This window comes from Gobio gobio (assembly GCF_949357685.1).
Source record: "Gobio gobio genome assembly, chromosome: 25".
Lineage (NCBI taxonomy): Eukaryota > Metazoa > Chordata > Actinopteri > Cypriniformes > Gobionidae > Gobio > Gobio gobio.
In genome coordinates, this window is record NC_137121.1 from 35181044 (window position 1) to 35194057 (window position 13014).

General features: G+C 41.7%; 1 protein-coding gene and 1 pseudogene across 2 annotated transcripts; both read left to right on the top strand.

Annotated features, from left to right (window-relative positions):
• Positions 1-328: 328 nt before the first annotated feature.
• Positions 329-640, top strand: LOC307121276 (histone H4; the record flags this gene model as incomplete). Its single annotated transcript, XM_079808808.1, has 1 exon — positions 329-640. The coding sequence occupies one exon, from the start codon at positions 329-331 to the stop codon at positions 638-640; it is 312 nt and encodes a 103-aa protein (XP_079664934.1).
• Positions 641-1316: 676 nt separating this feature from the next.
• On the top strand, positions 1317-2378 carry LOC307121527 (histone H2B-like; annotated as a pseudogene). The gene is made up of 2 exons: positions 1317-1389; positions 2069-2378. The product of its transcript is annotated as a histone H2B-like (transcript).
• Positions 2379-13014: the final 10636 nt, after the last annotated feature.

Genomic DNA, 13014 nt, shown 5'->3' on the forward strand with positions numbered 1-13014 from the left:
TATTATTAGTAAAATTATTAAATAAGATTGTGAAATAGCCTCTTGTATCTTCGTTTATTCGGGTGAGTTTGTAGTAAAGCACTTTTCACTATAAACCACTGTAAATTATATGATCTTTGTGAAATAGCTTTTATGAAATGAGTTTTAATATAAATAAACGTCAGGGTTGAGATTTTACCACATGTGCTCTAGTTTGGGGGGAGGGGTGTGTGCCATGTGACGCGGTGGTGGTTTCTGTCAGGTCCTGTAAGCAAATATAAACTGCTTTCTTGTAGCGTTTATTATCCACTCGTTATTGTACGAACGACTTAAATACATAAAATCAACTATGTCTGGAAGAGGCAAAGGCGGTAAAGGGCTCGGTAAAGGAGGCGCAAAGCGTCACCGTAAAGTTTTGCGCGATAACATCCAGGGAATCACCAAGCCCGCCATCCGTCGTCTGGCTCGCCGCGGCGGTGTCAAGCGCATCTCCGGTCTGATCTACGAGGAGACCCGCGGAGTGTTGAAGGTGTTTCTGGAGAACGTGATCCGCGATGCCGTGACCTACACCGAGCACGCCAAGAGAAAGACCGTCACCGCCATGGATGTTGTGTACGCGCTGAAGCGGCAGGGACGCACCCTGTACGGCTTCGGAGGATAAACGCCTGAAATCAAGACAAACCACAAACCCAACGGCTCTTTTAAGAGCCACACACTCCCTCACCTAAAGAGTCATATCACAGCAATGCTGGCGATATAATATATTATTTCTAATAAGCTGATATGAATAAAAAACAAAAATATGTAAATTATGCATAGAAAACATTGGCTTTTAAAATTTCTACACAAAATTGTATTTTAAGATTGTTTAAATGCTGTATTGCGTTAAAATCGGCTTTTGGCTGATATTCAAAACGAGTTGTATAATGTTTATTTCAGAGAATATAACTGTCTATTGCAATTACAAGTGAATTACAGAATCAAGAACTAAGTTAAAAAGGTGACAATAAAGTGATATGTTAGTGGTAAAGGGTCTATTTTAAAAATGGATCTTATTACTTTAATCTAAAAATGAGTCTTCAGACTTTAATCAAATCTAAAAAGAGCGGGACATGAACAAAGGAAACTAAAATGTGCGGGGTCTCCTTCAAACGTAAAGCGGTGGGCGGGGCTAATATTTACCCGCTGCTTTGAGTTGTCCAATGAAATACGAGTTTATGGGCTCGGTCTATGAAAACAGCCAATCAGAAGAATCTCGTATCTCTTAGTAAATTAGCATATGTCGGTGAATAAAAGCCTCTGTATCGCTCCTAAGCGCACACTGATTCTTCATCATCATGCCTGACCAGCAAAGTCCGCGCCTAAGAAGGGCTCCAAGAAGGCCGTCACCAAGACCGCCGGTAACTGTGCGTTCACACCGCCGCCGGCGAGAGCGTCAAACTTCGCTCTGGCCGCTCTGCCATCGACGCTGTAGAAAGATTCGTGGACGCGCTGCCGCTCTGACGTAGATCGAATGCTTGGTCTTTTTTGAAACGGCATTTAAAGGGGCTGCAAAGCAAACACTCATGTTGATCTGCGTTTGTGCAGACTAACCACAGGTAGGGTATAACCGTATAATATAACCTCATGAAATCATTTAAATGTGAAAGTTTAAAAAAAGCAGATCGATGGAAAGAACTTAACAATTATAGTTACATGTTTGCTAACGAAATAAACCAATTAAAAGCCATTTGTGTGGTGGATAAATAATGTTGCACGTCTTCTTATCAAACCCGCCGCACCAGCAGTGATCAACCTCCTCTATTTTGCTTGGGAACTAATGTGGTCGGAACCGAAGTTTACAGCACTGCGTTCTCTAGAATCATCTCAAGCGGAGCACTTCTACATTCCCATTGGTTGCCGCCGGCTGCCGCCGAACCGCGTCATAGCTCATTACCATAAAGTTGACCTGACTTCAACTCTCCTTGACGCCCAAATCGTCCAAGACGCGCCGCGCCGCTCTCGCCGGAGCTCGCCGCCGGGCTCCCATTGAGAATGAATGACTTCCGGCCACTTTGACGCTCTCGCCGGCGGCGGTGTGAACGCACAGTAAGGGAGGAAAGAAGCGCAGAAAATCCAGGAAGGAGAGCTATGCTATCTATGTGTACAAAGTCCTGAAGCAGGTTCATCCTGACACCGGCATCTCCTCCAAGGCGATGGGCATCATGAACTCTTTCGTCAACGACATCTTCGAGCGCATCGCCGGTGAGGCGTCTCGTCTGGCGCACTACAACAAGCGCTCCACCATCACCTCTAGAGAGATCCAGACCGCCGTGCGTCTGCTGCTGCCCGGAGAGCTGGCCAAACACGCCGTGTCCGAGGGCACAAAGGCTGTGACCAAATACACTAGCTCAAAGTGAGGTGACCTCTGACCTTACCCACCCCAAAGGCTCTTTTAAGAGCCACCCATCTTCTCATTTAAAGAGCTTATAATGTTGTGAGATGAATTGAAAGTTATTGTTCCATTGGTCAGTTTCAGTAAAATGTCGTTGAGAAAAACATTTGTAAACCACCTATTACCTTAAAATATTTAATATATTCATGCAATTTTTGACAGTTTAGTATTAGAATTAATTGAATGGGGTGCATCTGGGGCAGGACAAAAGAAGCAACTTAATTTTTCTCATCCAATTTCTGTGGTAATGAAACACGATTATGCTTGTCAATACTGACAATTGTTATTAATTCTACAAATCCTTACTTATTCATAATTATCCATATCAAATTAACCCAAAACTGTTTTAATTGCACAGCTGTTCGGTTCACTCACATTATATATATATATATACTATAGCATATGTCAAATGTGAACTATACTGTCACAGCTCTAAACTGCTCAATGTAGATGAACATGATTGACAGCAATTTATACAAACCTCGTATTTCCATATCAAACTCAAATTTTTCAGTAGAATAATTTTCTTTCTCAGTGTCAGAAACAAACAGCCTAACAACAAATGTTGAGTTTAATGCTATTTAAACATTTAAGTAAAGTTGCGTATGAGACTAGCAAAACAGAGAAATCATAATTATTTGTTGACAAAGTCAAAACTCTGCGCTAATGTTGTTTCTTACAGAACTTTCTGCCTCTTGCTCTTCCTGGTTTTTAAACTTTCTTTCAGCTTTTCATCTGTGGACCAGCAGTAATATATTGTATGACCTACATCAATTTTTATATACTATAACACAGGCCTATTTACTGCACCAAAAAGTGCTTCTAGTTCAACATTAGGCTTCAGTATTTGGGTAATTTGCATTATCAAGACACAAAAAAAGTTTGATCCTTAAAACCTTGTCATAAAAATCTCATTCCAACCAGCCAAACAATTTTGTAAACCCTTATACTGTTAGTTTATGAATAAAATAACACTGAAGCGGCGGTAGATTCCAGAATCTTTCAATGTAATTATGTGTATATATACACACAGGGCTTGACATTAACTTTTTTGCTCACCAGCCACTGTGGCTCATGGTTTTCCAAAGTTACTAGCCACTCAGCATTTTCACTGGCCACAATTTAGCTGTTTGGAAATTACATTTTATATGATTAAAGTTGACTTTGGCATGCTTAAATTACTTGATTTAGAGGATTTAAAACCCTTTAAAACTTTCAAATGCAGAGTGACCCCCCCAAATCAAGACTGCATTTCAGCTGGTATGTGTAGGTGGGCAAACTCAGTATGAGTTTAGGCTAATATGAGAAATTGAATATGATATGAGTTATTTTTGTTAGGCTATGTAAAATAACAAAGAAGCAAATTACAAAAACAAAAAAAAAATCTATTTTTTTCAGTTACAGTAGGTTTATTTAATATGTATACATGTATTTAACATCTGTAGTTGTTTGATTGACATTAAAGGGTAACTAAACCCTAAACCAACTTTTTTTAGTTAATGATCTGTAATACTGGGGCTTTATTAATGCTGTTCATTGATTCGAGTAAATGTTTTGACATTTGAGTACAAAGTGTTTTAATTCTATAAAATATGGTGTAAAACCGCCAAAGTGCTGCCCTCTTAAGGTTGAACGGTGGCTACTGCAGTTGAGTTTTCCTATTGGACGTTGTGGTACATCGTGACGTATGATGGCACCTCCAACGGCTCACTATCCGCGCCCCTGGCACGAGCTCACCACGCCCTCAGAAATGTTTCCCCAATCACATGATGAGAACGGCTTCACTCCAGTATGAACTGTCATGTTTCATGAAGTAGAAACATTATGAATGAAACTCACTTGACACTTGCTTTAACATTGTTATGAAGAAAATACGGTTAAATAATGCAGTTGTCAGTACACGTCAGGCTTTTCTTGCGATATTACTGCCGCCCGTCATGTGTACAGATCATTTTCATACATGAGACGCACTTTCAAACCCTGACACGCAAGTGGTTGCCTCGGTAACGAACGCCGTGCTGGCGTGTATATAGTCTAACTTATTTGAGGAAATCCGTTTATAATAGGCTTTTAGGACTGAACTTATTGATTCAGTTAATTTGAATGAAAATACATCGTATGTATATCAGATATCTGATCTATTTTTAGTGGCATTCAGTGTAAGGATTTGACTGTTCATAGATTAGGTCAGTTCTCTTGCGCTGCTGCTTCATCGTCTGCATCGGGAGTTAGCGCAGTTTGAGCAGCGGCTCACATTGATAAGGCTCTGGGTCTGTGTCTACAGTCAATTCACCCTCCTCCACTTCAGGTGAAGGTATGAGAATGACCGCTCTGTTGCAAAGCTGGCGTCACTCCAGTCATTCTCCATCTTTGCGACTCGCGAGTCAGACAGCTGTCAATCAGGTGCACGCCCTCTGCTCAGCCCCGCCCTCGGTTCGTCCCTTCTGTCTCCGCTGGGCTCTGCCCACTTTTCCAGCATTTTTAAAAAATTGCCAGTGGGTGGAGTTAAGCTCTGAGCAAGGGTTTAGTTACCCTTTAATGACAGACAGGTATTTAATTGGACTGCTGAATGCATGGATGTAATATTCTGACATATATCCAGTTATTACCTAACCGACTGTGTTCGTGCGAGATACTCCACACGATGGACATTTTGACATCTGTGTGCGCGTGTATTTGACTATTTAGATGCAAGGAGAACTGATCGTTCTGTTGTGTGTCATTCAGCGCGATTCCGCTGTCCCGCCTTCACTAACTGCAAGTTAATCGATAAAGAATTGTCATTTTGTGATACGACGGTCTTGGCATTTAATTTGGCTGGAGACTGAAATTATATTCAACCCGCCAAAGTGGCTAGTGGGAGTGGCTGCCGTACCGCCACAGCTGAAATCTACCCGCATTTGGCGGTGTTAATGTCAAGCCCTGTATATATTTTAATTTAATTTAATATTTCCTTTTACTGAAACACTAATGAATTGGCCTGTCTGTACCTCTCACTGAGAGAAAAGCACATGTTATCAGCATGTTTTGGTGAAGTGCTTTGTTGATATGTAGTTAAGACTCTCCAACCTTGGGAGAGCTGTGATTCTAGGGAGCTTTTGTGTGTGTGCGTTGCATGATCTGTGCAGGCCTAATATTGAAGATGGACGTTTTCTGCACACAACACTAGACCTGAAGACGCCTTTCTGCAACCTCCGAGGTCAACGAAGATCTAATTCTAGTGATTGGGTGACAACTAGTCTACCTAGTTTAGTGATATGCTCTGCTATCTATCCTTGAGTGGAAATATACAGTGTAGGGATGGCTCGATACCACAATTTTGTCTTCGGTACGGTACCACAATCTAATACCGAAGTACCGATATTAAATCAATACCATATAGGGTCTCAACTTTGATGCAGGTATTGCGCATAATTTTACTCACTCTCGCAAGTTTTGGGTTTATGAAGCGGGAAATTACCGCAAATGTTTATTATTAAATTAATCAACAAAGATGATCACATCAATCAGGCATTTGGAAACTTTCTTGTAAGTAATTTCAGCATTACTGCACGGGGAGACTGTTAGAGGGAGGGCGGCCTACAAACTCCTTGTGAGACTTGAAGCTTCTGTGAATGAAACTGCAAACTATTCTTCAGTACATTTTTCTTTAATTAATTACACTCCTGACTCTTGGTCTTAATTTTTCACTACTGGGTCCTAAGCTGTTACCCAAACACCATTGTGAAATGTTTATTTTACAGACCTAATAAATACACCAACATTAAGCTCTTCAAACCAGTTAAATATAATTAAAATGGGATGCATTTCCTTGACAGCATAGACACTAGTCAAGTTGCCTTCCACTTTCTTTTTTTAATGGTGCAAGTACAGACATTTAAACAAAGTAGCTTGTCCAAATCTACAGAACTGACATGGTTTAGACCGGTCAATGCCACACTCTGGAAACAGTTTATAAAGAACTTTCATGAGCGGACTGATAAGTGCTTTAGTACCAGGAGTGAACAAGCCCTCAGACAGCAACCCAGGTGGGATACACCAGTTAAAGGGTTAAGGCCCATTTATACTTCTGTGTCGAGTGTACGCCGTAGTGTACGCCGTAGGCTACGCGCGTAGCCGACGCCGTCGTGAGCATTTATACTTCTGCGCTGTTGTCTGCGTCAATGTGCAATTCCACATGCAGACGCTAGAAGGCAGTGTCCTCGGGCATGTTGGTGTAATCAAGACAACAGCCGAAGAAGAAGCAGCTTGATGTGTAGAATCTGTGCATTCATGTCGGAATATCAGCAGCAGTGAGAGAGCGGCTTTTCTTGCAGCTTGAGTTGTTGTATCTAATACAAATTAAGCATCTCTAGTTGATTAGTAAAGTTAAATAAGGCGATCTGGCGCTGGAATGCATTTGTGAAACCATGAGGAGCTTGTGGCCGCTGTTTTCAGCAGCGGTGGCTCAGCAAGCGATTGTTGTTGAGGAGACTTCATTCACGAAATATACCCTAATGTGTCCCTGTTCTTGATACACAATTACTGATTAACATCTTTGGTTTTAATGAGAAAATAAATAAACTATATTCAGCGGATCTATGTATTTATTTACTACCATAAAGAATCGCTGGACTGCAAAATAGTGTGTTATAGCAGACGTAACGAACTATCATCCAATTTCTGGACACACACACACACACACACACACACTCCTATCGCAGATTTTTTATTTATTTATTGACCTGAGGGAAGGGTTCTGGCAGACCAATCACAGCGCTTGCGGTCCGCGTAGAATTGACGCGTTGTTACATTTTTGGAGAGGTGCGCGTCAGGCTACGGCGTAGGGTACGGCGCATCCAACGCGTCTATGCGTAGGGTACGCCGTACCCTCTGCGTGCACTCGACGCAGAAGTATAAATTGGCCTTTAGTTCACCCAAAAATGAAAATTCTGTCATTAATTACTGTTGGGGACACAGTTTTAGACCCAGAGACCAGATATGTTGAATGAAGACCAGGAGTCAAGAGTTAGATTAATTAAAGAAATTTACTGAAGAATAGTTTGCAGTTTCATCAGCAGAAGCCAGCGTCAGAGTCTCTAGTGGAATCGCAGGCCAGACTCTAACTCACAGAGAATTTTTCCCCACCAGTTATACTGGTTACAAGGACATTGATTACATCAACAATAACAGATGGCCTAAGCCTTAATTCGCTACGGAGACCTAAAAGTCTAAACATTTGTCACACATGTATAGATATGCCGGAATGGCGTAGTTTAGTCAGGATGCTCGTCACAACATCAATCCCACAAGGGTAAGATTGGCCTCGGACGTCGTAAAGGGCGCCTGCCTGTCGGGAGGGGGGTCAGGCCCCGATCAGATAGCTCCAACAAACCTGCACAGAACTTGTAAAGATGCGCACACATACAAGCACTAGGGCATCACACTCTAGTTAATGTCAGGGGATTATGACCGCTTATCTAGAGACCACTCAATACCCAAACAACGACTCCGTCATAACTATAGAGAGAGGGAGCCATGCATGGCTGGAGGTCACTCCAGAGCATCTGGGGAGACTAGTTTAATACTACAAAATCATCCTCAAACTAAATATATAAAGGTATGAAATCACACAGAATTACAATCATCTCTAGATTACATATGAAAGCAGAGAAAGAGATATTTATTTTGATTATCCTTGATTATTCAGGTTATGGATATAATAAAAGAATCATTGAAAAGGATATGTGTATAAAAGAAGAGACAGGTATCTGACCTGCCGCTTCACCTGCTGCTTCATTACTCACCCTCAAGTCGTTCGACAACCGTAAGACCTCCGTTCATATTCGGAACACAAATGAAGATATTTTTGTTGAAAGCTGATGGCTGAGAAAGGCTTCAGATAGGCCTCCATTGGCATTCAGTACATTCACACTTCCAAGATCCATAAAAGTCACTTAAAACGTTGTTACAAAGTCCATCTCACCACAGTGGCTCTACAATAATTTTACGATGCGGCGACAATAGTTTTTGCGCGCAAAAAAAAAATCGAAATAACACCTTTATCCAACTTGTTCTTGTCTTCCGTGTGTGCCTCCACGACGCATGCGCGAGAATATGATGTAGCGCCGGGGTTCGGGAATCCATGAAATGCACACTTTAACTCCATTTTGAGAACTACGCCGAGACCTAAAACACGATCAATGTAGAATTCAAGAGCTTAGATACGCGCGTCTTCCTCTGCTTGTAAACAAATCGCTTCTGGGTCATGTGTCCGACCGCCGGATCTGCGTCATATTCTCGCGCATGCGTCGTGGAGGCACATGGAAGACAAGAACAAGTTGGATAAAGGTGTTATTTTGATTTTTTTTTCGCACAAAAACTATTGTCGTCGCATCGTGAAATTATTGTAGAGTCACTGTGGTGAGATGGACTTTGTAACGACGTTTTAAGTAACTTTTATGGGTCCTGGGAGTGTAAATGTACTGAATGCCAATGAAGGCCTATCTGAAGCCTTTCTCAGCCATCAGCTTTCAACAAAATATCTTCATTTGTGTTCAGAAGATGAACGGAGGTCTTACGGGTGTCGAACGACATGAGGGTGAGTAATTAATGACAGAATTTTCATTTTTGGGTGAACTAACCCTTTAAGGGACTAAACCAGCTTTTATTAAAGCACCAGTCTACTTTTCAATAAACATTGGGGCTAGCCTCAAGAGAAAAAAAAAAGACTGATCACAATTTAGGATTAAAAGGACAGTAGGTTGATACTGTTTTTTATTGCAGATGCAATGCATGACTTCAGAGAGCTTTCAAATAGCATTACCAAAAAACAGAGGGACTTGGCATGCTTGAATATCAAGACAAGCAGTTATGTTAGTCCATAAAGCCACAAGTAGAGACCAAAACAGATTAAACAACCCCTAATTTGATACCATTAAGAACAGGGACCCAGGTTAGCAACTGGAACTTGGCAAATAGGTCAGGTTTGGGCAGAAGCGTGGCTTGTTTAGTTCAAGTCAAGCACAACCTTGAAGCAAAAAAAAAAACTACTGGTTTAGTAGTGTGGCCCAATAATAAAAAAAAAACAGTCATGGAAGATCAATAGCAAAGAGACACAGTTGAGTTAAGTTTAATAAAACTACTAAAGTCATATGACCAAGTTAACTTCTCCACTAGACACCACAGTTTGCCCACTAGAGACTTGACGTTAGCATCTCTTCCTGGAAAATAAATGGTAGAATCGTGTATCGAGGCATTTAAAAAAACAAATTTTCATGGTTCCTGAAGTCCGTTTACAACAAGCATTCACTTTTTTTAGTGCAGCTCTGCTCACAGGAGCCAGAAGAGGGATGGCACACTGCTGTACTACAGTGGATGAAGATCTAACAGAGGGGGAAAGGGTTAAGCCACATAAATCACTATAAAAAAATAAATACAAAAAACTATTAAGGATTCAGGCAAGGCTGCAGAGCATAAGGTTTCCTGTAGAGGAGCCAGTGATGCTGGATCCACAAATGTGAACATCACAGAAGGTCCCACTGGGGTAGACTGAGTGGACTGGGGGTTGATGTCGCCCAGCAACGTCCCAGCATTAGGACAATGTTGGGGTCGGTCCTCTCCAAAATGCGCACCTCAACATAGACAGGCTCCCGCAGGACTTTTGTGACTGGATAATCAACATCACTGTAGTAGGACGTGTATGCCTCATCACCTGAGGAAGAATACCAGTGTTTAACCAGAAACTGCTGCAAACTGGAGTTTTAGAAAATACTTATGCAAACTTGGGACAGACACTTACCTTCTGCACAGCCTTTAGTGACAAATTGACCATTTGCCAGTCTAAGCTCCACCCTGAGGGGTCCAGAAGCCGCTACTGGTGGAAGTGCAGGAACAGTGTTGACCTCCACAACCAGAGCTTCCACAGAAGTAGTAGAGTACCTACACTGGAAGAGAAGTCTAGACAACAAGTAGTGAGCGTGTAGCATTTGTCAAGGATTAACACTTATGCTAAAGAAAATATAAATACGTTTTTTTAAAAACCTACTCAAAATGGCTGTCCCTTGTGATGGAACCAAGTGGTCCAACACCCACTTCATACGAGGAGGTCATCTGGTTCTCATACACGACATATCCACCATCCTCCTGCAAATAGTAACTGTTGGCATCCAGTCCATTCTAAGCCATGCAGAACAGAACCACAAGCAGCTACTCACCATGAGATGCAGGGGAATACCAACTCTAGATAGAACAGACACTTAACCGCAATGGCTGGGGTCTCCATCCAACTTTTTAATGTACAAGTTGTTGTAATATATAAATTGTTAATGTTAAATACATCAAGGTAATTTTCTTCTATAAGCAAGTAGGAATTAAGTAATTTTTTTAATTTGTTTAATGAATTTTTACACTGTATTCATCAACAAATATGAAAACTTGAAACTTTTTTCTCTCTCTCTCTCTCCCAGGCGGGCCGCAAAGCAGAGAAGAGACACAGTCTGCTCCCTCTTAAGAACTCTGGACTTTTTGAGTTGATGGGCTAGTAGTGGTGTGAGCCTTTACAGTAGCTCTGATTTATCAGTACAGGCTGATTTATACTTCTGCGTCGGACCTACGCCATATCCTCTACGGCGCAAGTTACGCGTTGGTTTTCATACCTCTGCGTTGTTGTCATCGTCAATGTGCAGTTACACATGCAGACCGCTAGGAGGCAGTGTCAGTGGCGATTTCTTTAAGACTGCAAGGGAAGCTCGGCTTCCCTTATAATGTCACAAAATTAATGGTCAAATATGTACTATTGTATTAACATTTTATTGACTAAAAATGCGTTAGAAAACGTTCATCTCAAAGACGAGTTCGTTCAGAATCAGTTACATATATAGCAGGTCGGCTGACTCGATTTCCTTCTCATACATTCCCGCAGCGTCACAGTGTATTTCCCTATTGAAGCCCAGCGTCCATTGACTTCAATGGGGCTGCTTTGAACGGTTTTTTTCAGCGCTTCGAAACTAGACGGTCATTGGATAAACGCTGCGATTATGTCCCGCCCACGGACGCTCAGCGTCTCTGGGGGTGAATGGGGAGTGGGCTGGCCCGGACTCCGAGCTTCTGCGTGATGATTGGAGGGTCTGTCGAAAGACTGCATCTCCTTTTGACTGACAGCGATTCTGTACTATAAGGAATCACTGAAGCTGTTCGCGCTCAGTCCCATCGATTTCTCAAGTTCAGTCGAAATAAAAACTGCTGCAACCTATTTCTTTGATATTTGCTTGGCGAAATTGGTGTATAATTGTGTAAAATGTATGATGAAAATCAAGCACATTCATTGTTTCAGTTTTACAGAGTTTAATATTTTTTTTTAGATCGTTCATTCATTCATTCCTTCATTCATTCATATAACGTTAGTAGGCTAGGCTAGCGTCGTGGGTAAAACTGCGCACGATGGCAGACGGTGCTAATATTGTCGACCTGATTTTGGCGAAGCCATTTGAAAGTGTTCCTTACGAGGAAAAACTTAGGTGTTGATCTGCCCTGCTGTTTAATTCTAAGATTGATTTAGTGCAAAAGATAGGGAAAAATAACAGGTCTTTTCAGCTCTCCAAAGTGTCCTGAAAAGTAATGGCCATCACTTTGATTCAGGAAGACTGAGGTCAGAACTTGAAGTCCTGTATTCAGATCAGGACTTGCAGGGTAACAGGGGAGAGCTGTGTGATTACTTGGTGTTCCTTAAAGACATGGAGTTGGCCAGTGCAATGCCTCAGCTTTACAAGCTGTTATCATTAGTGGTAACAATTGGAGCTACATCTGCAGGTGTAGAAAGGAGCTTCTCCTGTTTAAAGCGACTCAAGTCCTACACCCGAAACACAATGGGCCAAGGCCGTTTAAGCAGCCTAGCTCTGCTGGCCATTGAGAGAACACTGGTCAAGTCACTTGAAAAGACTCCTAGTTGGTACGACAGGGTCACAGACCATTTTCTTGAAAAGGAACGTAGGGCAGAATTTACTTTTAAATAAATAGACAATTTTATGATGTAGGCCGAAAATGAGCTTCCCCTCTCTGACAGACCAGTAGCCGCCACTGGGCAGTGTCCACGGGCATGTTGATGGTAACCCACATTATCAAGGCAAAAGCCGAAGAAGAAGCAGCTTTGTTTACTTTGTCATTGCATATGTCTCAATCAGCTACTGACTACTGAACTAGGAGCTGATAGAGACGCACCCGAAGTATCAGCAGCAGTGATGGCGGCAGAGAGCAGCTTTTCTTGCGGCTTGAGTTGTTGTATCTAATACAAATTAAGCATCTCTAGTTTATAAATAGAGTTAAAAAGGCGATCTGGCGCTGGAATGAGTATTTGAAATCATGCAGAGTGCTCGTGGCGCTGTTTACAGCTCGTGCACAGACTAGCGCTTCAATCGATTGCTGTTGCGGAGACTTTATTCGTTCCGTTGAAATCACAAAACCAAATGCACCCATTGTGATGTGTCCCTGTTCTTGATATACAATCACTGATTAACATCTTTGGTTTTAATGAGAAAATAAACTATACACAGCAGATCTATATTTTTATTCACTAACATAAAGAATCTCTGCACTACAAAATACTGTGTTATATGGCAGATGTA